Genomic DNA, 17,783 nt, shown 5'->3' on the forward strand with positions numbered 1-17,783 from the left:
CAAACACTCCAAAAGAAGCTGGTTTTGTCAAGGAAGCATTGTGATGACTCTTTTTCCTGAGCTTTTCACTCATAGTCACACATTTAAGTTGTGGCAGTGAACCAAACTGTCGCCTGTGTTGCTACGGGTGACTGGAGAACTGACTTTTGGGCTCCAGAAGCAAACAAGCACATGACAGATTAGTGTGTGGGCCTCCTCCAGGCTTCCACCTCTGTGACCCTTAGGAGCCCCTCTTTACCCCTCCCCACCCCTGCTCTTATCCCTAAACCTACTCCCTGCTTCTTCTTTGTCTCTAAACTCTCTTCATCCAAACTCAAAACAACCTAAGGAGGTGGAAAAGCAAACCGATTCTCAATCAAATGAACAGAGGCTGGGGGGCTTTTGCTTTTTCCGAAACTTTCTGGACTTGGATAAAAAAAAACTACACATTTTAAGCAAAACATACAAACGGATGTCACCAAGTATAATATTTCAATTTAGAAAAATGGTAAATAAATGTCATCCATGCCAAGAAGAAAAAGGCCGTCTAGGACACAAGAGATAAACAACTTCCAGCTGTTCAGTTTGAAAATAAAATGTATTTGAATTTTTTAAACTAAATGCAGATGTGTGTCACCATCAGTTAAATGCAGCCTGTACTGAATCAACACACAACAACAAGGACCAGAGGAGCTTGAAAACAGGGATACTATGGGGCTGACTGTTTAGTCTACACACAAAAAACATGCCCTCTCCTTTTTTGAGGATGGACTTGTACACTTGTTTATCATATGTGGCAAACATCCGTTGCCAGGCTCGGCCTCGCCTGCACCCATGTCTTGTGTGAATGACCCTTGCTTACTCTTTTATGTGCGCCTATAAAGGGTGGCAGAGAGAGCAGCTCCCACAGGGGGGCTCGACCTGACGATGACACCCTGTTGTCATGGAGACTAATGCTATGTTAGGCGTGGGATGGTAGTGTGTGTCTGTGTGTGCGTGTGGGTTAAGGGGGCGGAGCACTGTCACTTGTGTATCTAATGATGTTTGCAGCACAATGCACTCAATTCCTCAAAGGTTCCTCACTTTTGTGGACTCCTGTATTAGCAAGGCCCCTGTTGCTTCACAGGCATCTTTGAGATCCACCGGAGAGGGGTCTTCGTGCTTTGCAACGAGCCTTTAAAGGTTTATTATTCCATAACTCCTTCTTAAATGCTTTCCAGCCTAACATGACTTGCTCCAATTATGTACAGTGATGCTATCTTCACACAGACGTCAGAAACGTGTGTTCAAGCAAACACTGCATAAATGCACGTTTCAGGCTTCCAAGTTCAAAACTCTCACATTAACGCGTCGCTACAAAGGTTTTCAAGTCTACGTTCAAATTGCACTCCAATTAAACTTTAATTGCAATTAAAAAAGGTTGAACTTTGACCAATCAGGGATTAGCGTCCTTTTTAATTCACAAAACTTTGGAAACAGATCATGAAAGACAAATTAATTCTTGCAGTTTGTCTCTGGCTGGAATCAAATGACACCAAGTCTTTCATATATTGGAATAGAGCTTTGAAAGAAAAAGCCTGGAGCAAGATTCACGAGATTTGCTCCATTTTGACACTTTGCTTCCAACTGTGAGTACATGCACTAGTGTTGGGTAGCGACACTCCAGTGTGAACACCATTCTTAAATGCTCATCACATGCCTGGTGTGTATGTAGCATGAGAAAAGCACACTTTTTTTTTTTTTTTAAATCTGAGCTCTGACTCCTAGTTAACAGTCAAAAGACTCCAAATGACCAAAGGACATATCACTTCCCTTTCAAGGAGCCCAGGGGACCAATATACCTGGCTTAGCAGCTTAACAGCATTTCCCCAAACACCCAGACCAAAGGGTGACCCAATACAGAACCTGAGACGCTTGATGCTTGAGAGAGCTTCCAACTTACTCATCTGACTGACCACTCTCACCCTCTGTCAGGCCTTCCCTCCCTCCTTTTAGTTAAGACACGCTCAGAAACTTTTAACTGGCCTGGCTTGCTCCTGAGGTCCCCTATTTATTTTCATAGGTGTTTGAGGGTTTACACTAGTCAAAAGACAAGGCCAGAGCTCAGAGTGGTATCTTTGTATCTGAGTGCTTCCTGTTTTCATTGCAAGGCCGACCCTTGTCTTTACAGGGGTGAGTAAGGGCTAGCAGGGGGCGAGAGGGAAGGAAAGGCCAAGGGCGCCAAGGGTCTAATTGTAAAGTTGGGTTTGCTTTTGCCAAACGCAGAAGAGCATCCCCTTTTTCCAAAGGTTAGAAGCTTCCATGGCTGCTCTTTTATTTTTCATCCTCCACGTCTTCTCTGCCTTTTGTCTATTGCCCCTTTCCATCTGCTGTGCTGCTCTTATCCTTAATTCCATAGTGTAGCCCATGCTTTTGAAGTGCAGCAGAACATTTTACCCCTAACAGTGAAGTTTACCTTTCTGATAACATAATCTCCCAGTAGTATTGAAAAGCTTATACCAACAGTCTGGGATTTCCCTTCCCCTAATGTGGCTGGAAGATATCCAGAAACTCATGGTGAGACAGAAAAAATGGGGGGGGGGGGCACTGTGAGGGAGAGTAGGAGGGAGTTTAGACGAAAGGAGCTGAGAGACAGTCTGACCCTCTTCTGCCCGCAAACGCCAGCTGATCCGAACAGCCGTTTGCCAATTACATGTGGGACATTTAGAGTTGCCAGCTCACGTGCTCTCTAGTGCATGTGCATATGGCCTCACCATAAAGAGGTCAGCCTCTCTGCAGAAGGTTTTCATGTTTCCCTGGATCAATATGATGCAGAAACTGTTTGTCTCCCAAAGCTGGAATGCTGACGTGGAATTGGAGGCGAAAATGAGTTGAAGTGAGTTAACCTTTTATACAAGAGTGTCATAAAGAAAGAAAAAAACGGTGTGATTTCTCCCAAAAGTGTGTGAGGTCAGAGTAAAGTTTGGGGGAGAAGTAGGGGATTCGGAGAGGGCAATTTTGTTATACTGAATCTAAAAGCCAACAGTTGTTACTATTGGCCCGTGTTGTGTTTTTTTTGTGTGTCTCTCTCTGAAGGGGGGTCCTGTCCTTTTGAGCTTTTCAGAAGATGTGACAATGGTTGGATGTTGAGAACATATGTAGGGAGACCCCTGCGGCTCATGGAAGAGGAGCTTCATGCTGGCCCCTCAGTTTGAGAAAATACAAGACCGCTCCTTTCACTCCTCACCCCTCAGTTAATGAATGCGTGAATGGCAGAGAACTGCTATAGGCCATTCAGGGGCCAAAGTCCCCAAGAATTCACCCTTGGACAAATGCGTCCAACTATAGAAAATACATTTGCTTAACAAATTAAAAGAAAGGAGAATGGTTAATAGGTGTGTGCATGTGTGTGTAAGAGTTTATGGGTGGGAGAGCTTGATGGTGAGAAGAGAAGGGGGATAATTGAATTAGTCCTTTCCAACAGCAGAGAAATGAAGGCAGGTTAAAAGGGAGGGGTTATTATTTGTACAAGACTGGCCAGAGCCAGGCACAAAAGACCCATATAAAGATTGGAGAAGATCCACAAGCAGGAGATTTGGTGAGGAAGAATGGTTGGAGAAAGGAGGGCCTTGAAAGCTTGCTCTATCTGAATTTACCAGGTCTTTGAAAGATGTGCCCTACGCCCGGGGTTCCCTCCCCCCTCCATTCCTCACCTCACTTTCAACGTTAAAACAATTCAGAATCGAATAGTTTGAGCCCTTCTCATGTCTAGAGTAAATGGTTGTACATGGTCTTTCTTTTTTTGGTGCATTTTTTGGAAAAAAAGTTATTGCAGGAACGTTTGCTCCAAAATTAAATGATGAAAACAAATAAGTTTCTTTTCACTCCTGCTGTAAGCTTCTAAATGAAACCCGATCTGTGCAGTTAGGTGAGAGGTCTCCAGTCAGGGAAGGATGGAGCTGTGAACAGCTGTGAAGTCATTTTGATAATGATGAGAATAATAAGCGTGCAGACTGGCGTGGTGGAGCCGCTAAGGCCTGCGAAGCTCAAGGCTTTGCTGTTGCAGCTTCACTGCTCCTGAATAGATAAAAGTGATTAAAGCACTCCTGATTATCCCTGACCAATATGTAATGGATTTACAGCCCTTTTTAATTAGGCTGTATTTGCTGGCCGCTTATTACTTGGGCTTTTGGTTAGGTAATCAGGAGAGAGGGGGCTTTGAGCTGGGAGTGGGCACTGATGGCCATGGTGGGGGTCTGCAGAGTACACAAGGGAAACCTGACCTTCTTTAATGCAAGGATGATCTAAAAGACTAAAACTTAAAACTAAGTCTCTTGCTTTTCCTCAACTCTTCTTTGCCCCCCACCCCTCTTGTGCCTCCTTGTCCGGGACAAGGGGCACAAACTCAGGCCCTCTCCAACTCAGGCAGCTTATGTGTCCTGGAGCAGCCACCTCCTTCTGAAATCTGACCTGTTCAGCAAAATCAATGCAGCCTGATGTTCTGATAATGTCCTGACATTAGAAAGGGTGTGGGGACATGCGGGCCACCCATTGTTACAACGACATGCACAGACAAGCAGACACGGAGTGCAGTATTTCTTCTGAATATGTTAGTATGGTCTTACACATATATTTCAACAAATCTCCTTGTTTAGTCTATTTGTGCCAAGATTAAATCTGTTCTCATTTTTTCATGAATACAGGAAAACAATAACAAACAATCAATCCAATAAAAAAATATAATAAATCAAAAAGTGGCAAGATTTTCTTTTCACTAATTCATGAAAACGTTGAGCCTTTACTGTTGTCTAGTCTTCTGATTGGAAGAAACAATCCAGCCTGAATAGATTGAATTGGTCATTCAGAGTGGAGGTTAGCAGGTAAGCATAATTCTTTTTGTTCTAACAGGAATCCGCAAAGGTATCGTTTGGAAACATCACTACCTTCCAAACATTAAGGCTTTTTCTTACCGTGAGATGCTGAAACAGCCACGCCCTCATGATGTTCGTGGCCACCTTTGGGAAAATGCCCCGCTTTTTCTGCCTCTTCTTATCCTTGTCTGGATCATCGTCGTCTCCTGTGCCAGGCGATGCCACGCTGTTGTCTAAGCCATCTCCTGGACGGAAACCAAACCCGGGGTTAAATCACATCTCAGACCAAACTTCACCGGCGATTCGTATGCTCACACAAAGACGGGCAGTCAAAGCTGAGTTTAGGGCTTACGAAACCTGGATAAATGTACAAATACCACAGATATGTATAAAGGAATTCAAAGGTGGTGCACTAAGGCCGAAGGAATTGCTGCAGTAAACCCGATGCTGTGCAGCGAAGTTGTCAAGATAGAGGGGATTTGAATGGCCTTAGTTGAAGGTCCATGCAGACAGTGAGGGGTTTACTCTGAGGCTGGGTAGAGCCGTTTTGTGCCCCAGAGCATGAGAGAAGAGAATCAGGGTTAATGACTTCAGATTTTTGGCTGGACGCGGAAACGCTGTGTTCCTCATTCCATCTCTACGGAAGGAGGAAGAGAAAGGGGGGAGGAAATGGACAAGGAGCCTTCAAGTACAGTTGAGACTAGGACTCATGTCATTAATTCAATTAAATTTGCATGCTTGATGTAACATGGCGCATGTTTTCCCATTCTTTGAAGAGAGCCAAGGGGGACAGAATGGAGTTAGGCAGATATGTACAGTAATACACATTCATGAATTCCCCTCATTCAGTTGAGGTGCATGAGCATTGATATGTGATTTGGTGAGGTTCATTGTTGCAGTTGGATGCACATAATGGACTTGTCGTCTCCTTCCTCCCATCCCTCCCCACACACCCCCCCCTCCATCCACTGTAAGATTAACATGATAAGCCAGCGGCCGCTTTGCTTGTTTCAATGTCCATCAGGGTTTGATTTTTCACAAGTAAACATAAACATAAACCGGCACGTTTTCTCCTTTAAATTAAAGTTTCCATCCCTGTCCTTTGCCTTTTTCTTCTTCTTCTTCCTAAGCATTAATTGTGCATTAGCAAAAATGATTTACTTTTAACAGTCATGGTTATTTTTTCTTGCCCCCGGGCACAAATGCCTTGAAAGCCTTCCTTGAGGGCATCTAAATTATGTATCTAAAAAACTCCTCTACTAAGGAAGAGAAGGACCTGACATTCTCAAAATTCAGACGCACACGTCCTCCTGTTTTTTGGGAGGCATCAATCACAACCACCTATACAAGCCTTAATCTCACATAAATATTTGAACTAATAACATTAAAAAGGGGGAAAGAAAAAGGATCCCACTGGTGGCGTAATCAAATGCAAAATAAATGAAGAATACAGGGCCAGCGGGGGCCCACACTTCTAACTACTTTTTCCTCTTTTTCTTTTTTCTCCTCCTTGTTTTCCCTTTTGCTTTTTCATCCAAGGCTTTCTGTCCGGGGCAGTGTTTTCCTTCCACATCATTAGTGCAAAGCCACACGAAGGAGGAAAACACAGAGGTGCCGACTTTGTGCTCTCCGTGTGAAGTTAAAGAAGCGACAGACCTCCTGAAGGACACATGGGAATGGGGACACAGACGAGGAGCGCTGTAAGTGTGGAGCAGACATTCATTAGTGGCGAATGCCATAAATCCCAGGCTAAGTACAAATCCTTGTTCAGGAAAGACTAAAACAATAAACGTTGGTCTGGCCATAGACCTACCCTGACTGCGAGGGGCTTCCTGAGAAATGTGACCCAGACGGAAGCTGAATTTAACTCCCCCAGTTTTCTTCCAAACGTCAATTAAAAAACAACTAGTGAGCTGTGAATTTTAACCACCCTCCTTTTGTTTCTCTCCTTTTGAGCTTTGCTGAATAATGTTGATACACAGTTTGGTGTTTGTTTGCATGCTGCCAGGTTTTGTGTTGATTTTCAAGCGAGTCTCCAAATCCCTATCCTGCTGTGAGCAGTCGGGCTCATCCAATTGAACCAAACAGTGGCCAAAAGGCTGGCAGATTAATTTTTATTGACGTTTCCATTTTCACTGCAATGCAATAGCCTTCCCTCTGGCCAGGGCCTGGACGACCCGCTCGCATTTACAGACTGACCTGTCACTTTATTACCCAGCATGCTTACTGTCTCCCGCATCAGCCCTCAAGGATGAAACCATACTGCTGCATTTTGGCCTCTACAAACCAGGCAAGCAATAAGTTGGCACCCAGTTTTAATAGTTTGATCACTTTCTTTTTCACTACAAACATAGTGTATGCGTTGAGCAACAAACTAAAGAAGAAAAACCAGATGTGGACACAACAGGAGGAGAAACAAAGAAAGCAAGATGAGGAGCAACGCAAAGCAGAAGCAATAAAGAAGGAGTAGAAATAGAATAAAGAAGCTCCAACTTGCTCAACCTCATTACATCTAAAGGAGAGCTGGTGCTTTGCATCCACCCCCACTCCTTTCTTATGAGCAAGAGAAGAAACGCTGCAGGGCAAATTGTCCCAAACGCTAATGGCTTCTGACTGTTCCCTGGCAACTCTTCCATTCTAACCTGCGTGGATGTGCACTCCGAGAAAAAAAATTGGGTAAGGAAAAAAGTGCAGGGCAGAGCAGAGGGAAGCGTCCCATCATCTGGCCATGTGACACAGATGGGGGTTGGCTATTAGGAGGCAGTAGAAAGGCCTAGGGGAGTCGAGGTGCTGGAGTGTAGCCCCAGGCACTTTTGGAAAAGCAGCGCCCTTGGAGACGGAAAAAAAAGACAGCACCCCCCCCCTCAACACCCACTCACCCCTCTTTTTCTATTTTCCCTCAACCTTTTCTGCTCTCTCCTCCTCTCTTTCAGTTGAGATCTTGACTTAGGGTTTGCCATAAAAGTTTCTGTTCGTATTTTCATATGCACAAAAAGCAAGAAAGGGTAATCAGGCAAGATGGAAGACAATGACCGGACGCAATGAGGGTAAGACAGAGCGAATGTCCATGGTAGCAAACAAACAAGCACCAGTCCAAGTGCACATTACGCTCACATACATTCCCTCTCTCATCACCAGTGGGTGGTTATTAAAAATGCATTCAGATATATCTCCTTGTGAGTAAATTGGTCTCAGGGCTGAGCTCATTATCGGGCTGGGGAAGGACTGTAAACACATTGCAGCTCGCCTTATCGAATGTTGGCACATTCGGGGTCGCTTCAGGAGTCCTGGTACAAAAAAATGTGTTAAGTACAAAGAGTGCTTCGCTTTCTGCTGAGAGCAGGCAGAGTTCTAATGACACCAGAGCCCGTGCTTCACATCTGTGGGTACCCTGTCCCTGAAAGAGCCACTATGGTCTAGTCAGCCCTGAAAGTATTACAGATGTGACCACATGTAACACGCATTACAGCTATCAGTACACCAAGCTTGCCTTCTATCTGCTCTACCATACACCCCTGCATGAATGAATAATGACTTGTCAATAGCTAGAAACCACATTCAAACATGGTTATGGTTAGTTGTGAAATAAAAGGCTGTGCAGTGAGTTTGCACTGGGGGGCCCTGGTGTTTGTTTCAGTGTAATGAACTGAGAGTATGGAAGCAGTGGCTTATGGAAGTGACTAATTACAGCAGCCCCCCACGCACCATGACAGCCCAAACTAGTCAGGCATGCTCACCCGAGCTTAACCAAAGAGGGAGAGGAGAAAAACTCATAAAGGGTGATAGAGAGAAGGAGGAGAAGATGTGGTGGAGACGTTGCTGCAGGAGCTTCTTTGGATTCTCTGCCTTAACACAGCATTCTGACCCTCCACCTCTCCCTCCAACGCCCTCCTACTACACCACCTCTATCCCCACAGGCTTGGTCACAGAGAATGAGGAGAAAAGAAGAAGGGGGATTTAAAACCTTCCCTTTTTCCTCTTTTTCTCCTTAACTTTTCAGCCAACATAAGCGGCGTTTAGCACATTCATTCCCCCAAATGGCAGCGAATGGGAGAAGCAGTGGGGGCTCCTCTTTTGTCCGTCTGGTTGCCCCTTCTATTTACTCAGGATTTACGAAGGGCTCTTTGCCCGCTCTAGGACCACATGCTTTTGACATCCACACACAATCTATCCCCCGTACACACATGCACAAATGTGTAGAAGCTCTATTCACCGTGGTGGAACAGCTAACCCTCTGTTGCTCTGCACTGTCTGGGGATTACAGGTCGTCTTGCTATAACCGCATGCTAGCAATGTGCTTTGCACTCACGTAAAATAGACAAGTGCCAACAAGTGGAGCATAATCCCTTTAATGATAAAACACACACACACTACCATCTGATTTTTAACTTTAAGTAAGCCATTAGTGTGGCTTTGTGTCTATGTGTGATTGCACCATATGGTGTTGTTGTTTTTTTTTTTTTGGATCCTTACAGTAGACGAGGGCTCTAAACGGAACAGTTTTAGTGTGGCTTCACCGCTGCAGCCTGTGTTTTATGCTGATTATTTCCTGATCTGTGCTTAAACAAGCAGCAGCCCCTTGCACTGGACCATAAAACAACAGCTTAGTAAACAGCTCGCATGCTGACAAATTGGTGGCGCTCAGGCTGGAGTCATTAACAGCCTTAAAACCTGTCAGAGCAATTACAACCAACTCTCTCCTTCAGCACTTCTCCCTGCCAAACTCGGATGCCACCTACCTCCTGTCTAGAGCCCCCCCACGCCACCCCCTTTGGCATCAGGGCACTGGATAAAGGTGAACGAGAAAACACAACATTCTCGCCTTCAAAAACTGACATATCAGAGGATGGCCGCATCATAAAATGGCTGTATATCTGAATGTCATGGCCTAAAACTGAGTGTTTCTTCTTGCGTGAGATACAGCATGCAACGACCCCCCCCCCTCGTAAAAAAAAAAAAAAAACAACACATCATTAAGTGTTCCCTTAAATGAACTGGAATAAGAGCTTCTAATTAGATGTTTTTTCTGTATGTGGGGAAGCGGGGCAGTCAAGCAGCAAGAGCGACGTGTAGGGAAGGAAGGGGGGTGAGGGAGTGAGGGGGGGCGGGGGGCAGTTGCTCAACAACTCCTGGACCTCTTCTCCCTCTCTTCTCCACCCCTCTTCTAAGCCCCCTAACCCTGCCATCAGGCAGATATCTCTCTCTGTCATCCCTGGAATGCCGGAGATCGCTATCGCCTCTCCAGCATTACAAGGCCTCTCTTAGGCACAGCGTTGACCCCACGTTGCACATCCCTACCGTAGAGGGTGAGGTTGAAGTACAGGGGGAGAAACAGAGGGTAAGGGGGGGGGGGGCAGAGTTGGACATAAAACATGTTTTTAACAGCCAGTTAGACTGTTTTACCTTATGACCCAAAGTCTGGGCGGTAACAAAGCCACCCTCCCTTTTTGGACTCTTCCCCCGAGCCATAGAAGAATAGTCAAAAGAAAAGGAGGAGTAAGGTGTCTTACTGTTTTTTTTCTTGTCTTTACTTAAATTAAGTGCCTCCACGTCTAAATATCATGAAAGAATCAACCAAAAACAGAAAAAAAGAAGTCTAAAATGTTTAAACCTCATGCACAGATGTATCTGTGTAAGAAAACATGGACAAGTTTACCTTTAAAAATTTTGATTATGTGTGAAACAGTGCAAGTTATTTATTTGTGCTATAAAAGGACATCCAGTAAAAAGAGATGCTATGAAAATGTATAAAAAAAGATGTCAGGACTCAATTTGCATGAATGGCACAGGCTAGATTGCAAGGGATGGGGGAAGACACCTTCCACCCCCTCACGATGCATTTTTTTTTTTTTTTTTTAGCAAACTAAAAGACTGGTGATGCCCATGACTGACCCTCACTCAGTAGACAGGGATCAGTGGCTAATGAAGGGCCTTTGGTATCCACCAGACATTTCACACTTTCTGCTTCCCTGACAACTCCACCCTGCTCCTCCTGCTCTCTCAACACTGCCGTCGACAGTGCTGCTGCTCCTCCCTCAGTTGGAATCAAATGGGGCTAATTGGTCTCCCAGGTAATATAAGTTCATTGCTTGTTTATTCATAAACAAAACTTAAAAAATTATCAGATTCAAAGAGAAATCCTTGCAAGTATTTAAGACCTCATGCCTTTCTTCTCCCCAAATATTGCACAATGGAGCTATTCTAAGTTGACAAAACTGCATCAGCAAAACCCACTCTATAATTTACAACTGTTACAACAGAAAAGAACAAGGTTACACAGAAATACTCCTAAATCCCTTGATGCTGCATCAAATATTTAAGATTTGGTGTATCCCTGAAGTAATTTGGCCCTTCTTCAATTTAAACAAGAATGCTTATTAGTAAAGCAAGCAGTTTCAGAGCTTTTCTTGAAAAAAAGTTACCAAGTTCCTCATCTTTGGAATGATAAAGTTGTGAAAGCTTAGAATAAAGAGATGAGTTCGAACAAAAGGAAAAGGAGGGGCCCGTATGGATCCATCTGCCAGTGGAGAGATGGCTTTATAATCCTCACTAGAACCTATTGTATTTCAAAGTCTTTTACCTTAAGCAGAAGCAGTGGTATGTTGTTTACTAGCTTTTTTTAACCAGCAGTTTTGTGATTCAGAGCAGCTTTAACAGTGTGAGACCACAAATGATGGCAGCAGAAGTGCTTCTCTACCCTCAATTACTATTGAAGATCAAATAAACTCTCCATTTTATAAATAAAGAGGATGAAAACTTGGATTTATTTCAAAAACCTGATGGTTAGTTTCATCAAAGAGAAGTGGAACAGATACTTCCCCCCCCTGCCCCTTTGGATGTGGGTGGAGGTTGTTGACTGCAGTGCAGGGGTGGCAGTTAAAAAGAGTAAATGAATTAAAACGTTTATAAATCAACAAGTCAACCATCAGATTGTAGCCCCTGCTCAGCAGCCCTCTCATCAGCCAAATGCCATGATTTTTTCCTCTACCCTCCCTTTTTTTCACACAAATGTCCTGGAGGCAGGGAACAAAGCGAGCAGAACTGATTACTGCACTGTTGCTCCGCTCCGCCAGTCTAAACTCTGTTTGGTTTCCTAATGAGCTCACTAAAAACCCAATTCATCACCCATAACCCCTTCTCAACCTGCCTTGAAATCCCCCATCATGGGAAGTCAAGGAGAGTCCGTTTACAGGCTTTGGACCAGGGTCAAGGACTGGACGGCAGTGGCCGTGACAATAGTAGAGACAAGGTTATTTTAACACAAGTACTTTCTCTGCTGCTCGTCTTTCCCTTCACATTCACCACCCATTCATTTCCTTTCAACTAATCCTTACTTGATTGCCACACACCATTGATTTCATGCATGGAAAATATATTCCGGACTTGAGTATTTTTAGGGTTATATTTTCAAGTCTTACAGCTAAAACATCCCCCCCCCCCCCCATTTCTTGCATTTCTTGTGCATTTTTATTTTGCAAAAGCAGCGGGTTCCCAGCTTTAGTGGAGGAATGTCCATCCTGATGGCTGCAACAGCGGGACTGTCCCGTTCCAGTCTGCTCTCGCACCACAGATTTCAAGTTTAATACCCTTTTGTCCCATCCCTGCCAAGACAGGAATTTGGTGGGAATGCAGGGATGTGTGTGTGTGTTGGGGAGGGAGGGAGGGGGTATATGAGTACAGTTGGTCCATTAAAAACAGAAGAAGGGAGTATTGTAGAAAAAAAAACAGGTTAATGACAAAACAGCGAAGAAGTTAAGATACAAAAAATGAAAGATGAAGAAAAGCCTCAGAGGTGGATTGGTGGAGGAGGAGGATGGCATAGCGTTGGGCTAAACTCCCACAGTTCCTCATTACATGGAGCTGAAATGATCCTCCTGACACCTGGGCTGTAACCAAGAGATTACAGAATTGATGAATCCTCAGTTTAAAATGCAGCTGTTTTATTCTGCTTTAGTAATTAATTCTTTTTCCAATAGAGTATTGATTAAGCGTAGCCCCTGATAAAGTTCAAACTCAGAGAGATCCCTCTTGGGCTTTTGGGTTGCCTTGCTCTTGAGAGTCAATGAAAACTTCCTCCCTTCACCTGCACTCCTCTCTCCCTCCCTCAGTGCAGTTTTGGCCTCATAAATTAGTCAGATTGGTGAGGAGCGAGGATCTGGCTTAGCTGATAGTGGCTTAGTCTGCCCTCTTGCTGATGTATTTCCTTGGTATTTTCAAGCGATCACACACGCACAAATGCAGACAGGCTTTTTTGACAAGTCCATCTCACACAGCCCCCCCAAAACATTAATCTGAAGAGTTCTGGGTCACTGAGAAATGTGGATAAAGTGCTTCAACCCAACCACTTATTGTGTACCTTGCTTTTTGATCCTCCTCCAGCTGTATTCTTATCCTCTAAGAACTGTAACGTGTCAAAAAGAGCATTTCTTTTTGTTATATCCTGTTTTTTATTTTGTCAAAGACCCTTTTTCAATAGAAATGGTGTTTATGGCGTTTTAACAGTGTTTTAACACGTTCTTTTGGCATTTTTCTGATGATGGAGGACATATATTAAGAAAATTAAGGGGGCATGGTTGCTTCAAGACAACAGTCCCGCCCACAACTCAGAGGCAACTTTCTAATGGACTGCTGACACTCTGCAGTCACAATGTCCTTGAAAACAACACAGGTTTTCTTTATTTTGTCCCAAAACTGCTTCATTATAATTTAAAGACCACTGGGAACGCTTTTACAATAGATCAGAAGATGATCGGAGTAGGACTTTAGGTACTGTAAATTTACAGTTTGGTTCACAGAAAGGGTTCTGCTACTACAAAGCTAAATTGGTGAGGTATCACCCCCCTTTCTCTTGTAAGGACCAGTACCTTAAATGATGTACATTCATCTATTTTGATCAGAAACAGGAGCGTCCACCCTGATATTATTTCTTTAAATGCAGCCATGGACAGTAAAATTACATTTCTACCATAAATCACTCGCTGAAAGTAAATTTCCATCGTCCAAAGAGTGAAGGCACACACTACATGTCTACCCAGTATAAAACATAAACTGACATCCGCCTAATTAATAGTGACAAATAACTGGGGACCCTAGGAGACGGAAGAGTCAGTTAAAAGCCTTTTTCAATATTAAAACCTAATAAAAGAGCAAATGAATTATGAAAGAGGACAGGCAAAATTAGAAGGTGGAAGTGGAACTTAATACATTTACTCCAGACTATTTCTTGTTGTAATGGGGCTGTGGCATGCAGAGAGATGGTCTTGATGTGACTAGGATGAACCATCTGCCCCTGATTTTGAGCTAAATCCAAGTCCTTTCATTAAGGCCTCTGGGGCTGGTTTGCTTAAAAATTTTTGTGAAGTAAAAATTGTTTTTCGAAAATTGCATATTTTAAAATATAAATATAAATTAAATTAAAGCTGAAGAAAATTTCTGATATTCCAACATATAAGGGAGATGTAAGTCTGTCCACTAAAAATAGCAGCACATATTTTGCTTTCTGATTTTTGTAAAATGATTGTTCTACTGGTGAGAAAGGCTTGCTTCTTAATCATCCTACCTTACAAGATCATAAACACTAATAAAGTTCCAGAGGGAAAGAGGAAACTCTTCTGGAGCTATTAATTAGTAGTTTTTGCAGCTATCCGTCTTCTTTTGTTTCACACTTTCTTTTATTCTTTTTTCTGGACAGCCTTCTCTATTGACTTTTCAATTTTCCCCTCACATCCACCCCCTGCACTAACAGTAGCACCGGTGCTTCTGCGGTGGTACTCAGCCCAAGAATACCCCCAAGCCTACTCTCTGAGACGCTGGCTGGAAAGCCCTGAGAGCTGGGCCTGCCCTACAGCTCCCAGCAGCCCACCACTCGCTCCCCACGAGACCAGAATCAAAGGGAGAGGCCTCTAATATCTAACCATGGGTATAATGAGGGTGCTCTGAAGAACAATAAGCATATACACTGAAGGAGAGAGGAGAATAGGGGTACAGAAAAAAGGGAAGAAAAAAACTATAGGAATGCTGGCCTGAAAGTGGTCTTAAGAAGTGAACAACTGAGTGGATGAGGGGAAAAAAAACATTACGATACTGTGCTGCAGGAGAGAGAGGGCAAAGGTCCGCAGCCAGTGGTGATGGTAGTCGGGCCACGCATCTAACCAAGCACATTTTTGAAACCGAGACAACAAGGGGGTCTGCCGCATGCCTCTGGAGCCGAAGGGAGCCAAAGGGAGCACGACTAATTTCTGCACAACAATGGGCCTGGATGAGCGCCCACACAATGGCAGGTGCTTTGAATAGCAGCAGGGCCCTTGCAGCAGGGATCTTCTTCTCTCTAACTCCGAGGGCCTGGGCTCTGGCTTGTGTAACCTTTCGTTTTTAACCAGGCTTCCTTTTGACTCATAAAGGATGAAAATAATCTCATGGGGGGACCAAAGGAGTGCAAGGCAGCCAAGCCTAAAAGGCACGATTCAGTCCAAGTTTCTCTGTGTTTTCTGCTCTCTGCCTCCAGTTTCTTCCATTCTTTCTTCTCCACAATTTCAATCATTTCATCAGCTCTCTGTCCTTTAAACCATGATCTGTGCTGTTTGCCTGCCTTACCATACAAACACATTTTCCCAATCCTTTTTTTTTTTACGTTTTTGGTATTGACAGTCAGTTGGGCTCATTCTGGTTCTTCCACGCTTGTGTTTGTTGTATTGCCGCTTGGCCGTCCTGTAGGCCATAATGCAGTGGAAAAGGCAGTTTTCCCCCCACCTTAAGAGCATTCTTTCAGGGGTCACAAGGTCTGTCTTCACAGATGTCTCCTGCAGACACTCAGTTGTCTAAGGACTGCATCCCTGGGAGTAAGTATTCGTACTAAACAATGCAGCTTTCTCCCTCGCTTTGGAAAATGTTAAACGTTTTTTTTTCTTTCTTTCATTGTCCTGCTTTTTCTTCATTTCTGTTTTACATTGTTTTATTTTTGAGTGAAGCAAAAATGGTGATTTCAGTTTTTCCAAGGGGGAGGTTTTGGAGTTCAGATAATGACAAAAAAAGAGTTGGTTATCACAAGGTAGTGCCGGTTTCTGGCTCCTTTCATTCCTTTAAATACTCGCCGTCTCCATACATTTCCTCCAATTGTTCTAATGGGGCCTTAGTCTTCCATGCTTGATGTTAAAGGGAAAGATGCTTTAAAAGAGCTTTCTCATTATGTGTTGCCAAGAGCGAAAAATGAAAACATGTAACTGTCCTGAAATGCACACTGCGAGCGACAGTAGGAAACCCCTGATGTGAGCAGAGTCAAAGACAAAAAAAATACCATTCAATGACCGAGGAGACAATATTTAAACTGGAAGATCTCTGCAGTCTCAATCACAATAAAACATTGTGGGCAATGTAATTTAATAGCCAAACCACTTTCTATAAGAGGAAAGTGATTCTCTTTCAAGGATGGAGCGCAACACTGGTAAGACGAGCGACTGCACATTTAAACATGCATTTGCTGCCTCAGAATATGAAAAAACTGTATAATTGAGACAAGATTCAAAGACATAAGAAATCCTTGAAAATCTCCCACCTTTTCATCTTGCTCTTCCTTGTTCGTTTCTTCGTTTGATATGGTGCTTTTGCCCCCCCCCCAAACACACACACACAAACATTTCTTCTGCAAATTGATAACCCTCTAAATGAATAATGGTAAATGCATAATGAAGGTTTCCTCAGCATCAGCCCTGCAGCCAGCCGGGATGGAGCATCTCGTTTGGCATGTTTGATTCGTTTTGTTGCGCATTTAGCCCCAGTGTTCCTTCAGAGTGCTCTCTGCTTGGGGGATGTAAATAAGAAATTATCCTTGCTGACTAACATGGCTAATACCTCCTCTGGGGTAATCACAAATTATTAGTCGCTTGCTTCCAATAAACATTAGGGCTCATGGCACTAACCACTGTCAAATTGCTCACCTCCGCCTGCTCCCCAATAGCCATAAAATGGGTAGACAAAAGTGATCAGGTGTGGAAAAAGCACCCTGGCTACACAAAAAAGTGAGGGACTGCGGGACTCCTATTATGCCTAAAAAAGCAGCCCTTGGCTTTAAGAGTCATTAAAGCATGCACTAGAGTGGGAATCAGGGTAGAAAATGAGCTTATCTTGCATAATGCCCTAAAAAGCTTTGCATAAACGTGAAAGATGAGTGCATGGAAATCAGCAGCGGAGAGGAAGAACTCGGATTGTAACACAGTTCCTTTATCATCCTCCCACTCTCTTGGACGATGGCAGTATGTTAAAGCACTACCTGTAGGGTAGAGCTGCTTTACTCTGTTCCAAAAACATGCTCCGGTGTGTAAGCCCTGGTTTACACTGGGGAAAAAACCACACAGCACGTGAACAAGCTGCAGCTAGTCCCGCTAAGCCACTCTACTCAGCTGCGTGCTGGTTTTTGGAGGGACCTTTGCTGTGATGTGTGGTTCGGACATTAGGGGGAGGAGAATTGGGAGGGTGGGGATGGTGGAAGAGATTAAAGAGCCAAGGGAGGCAGAAGAAAGGAAGAGAGAGTAAAAGAGCACAGGGCCCATTGGTCAAACACAAAAGGAGAGAGAGGGAAAGGACATTAGAAGTTAGGGTTACACACCAAATAAGCACACCTTAACCGGCCCTGTCTAAGCTGGCAGTCAGGATTTTGGAGTTTCCCTGCAGGTGTGCCTTTGACAGATTTGGCCTCCATAACCTCACTCTGATCCTAAATGGGGCCCCGGTTTGGACACAGAAACTAGTGGCATCTTGCTGTCTTACCCTCCCTATTTATGTCAATGGTACACTCGTGCACACACACACACTTTTGTGTTTACATTCTCTATAAACACTCACACCGAGAGACTGCCAGACAAGAGGAAAACAAATCTGGTGAGGGCTCGAGCAATTGGATTATCACCTCTTAAGGGTGACTTCTTGGTTGACCCCCTTCGGGCTAGCTTGCTGAAACAA

The 17,783-nt window shown here is 43.9% G+C and overlaps 1 protein-coding gene across 23 annotated transcripts in view; it reads right to left on the bottom strand.

Annotated features, from left to right (window-relative positions):
- meis2a (Meis homeobox 2a) overlaps nucleotides 1-17,783 on the bottom strand; it is a 76,874-nt gene that overhangs the window by 38,545 nt on the left and 20,546 nt on the right. For 13 of the 23 annotated variants that reach the window (XM_078940436.1, XM_078940424.1, XM_078940432.1 and 10 more), the window contains one exon: nucleotides 4,929-5,074. In XM_078940436.1, the coding sequence (XP_078796562.1) occupies nucleotides 4,929-5,074 (146 nt within the window). The remainder of the gene's footprint in view (nucleotides 1-4,928; nucleotides 5,075-17,783) is intronic. The other 10 variants (XM_078940438.1, XM_078940433.1, XM_078940437.1 and 7 more) reach the window with 1 other exon arrangement.

Source organism: Oryzias latipes, chromosome 22 (assembly GCF_053564925.1).
Source record: "Oryzias latipes strain Hd-rR chromosome 22, Olatipes_Hd-rR_3.1".
NCBI classification, from domain to species: Eukaryota; Metazoa; Chordata; class Actinopteri; order Beloniformes; family Adrianichthyidae; genus Oryzias; species Oryzias latipes.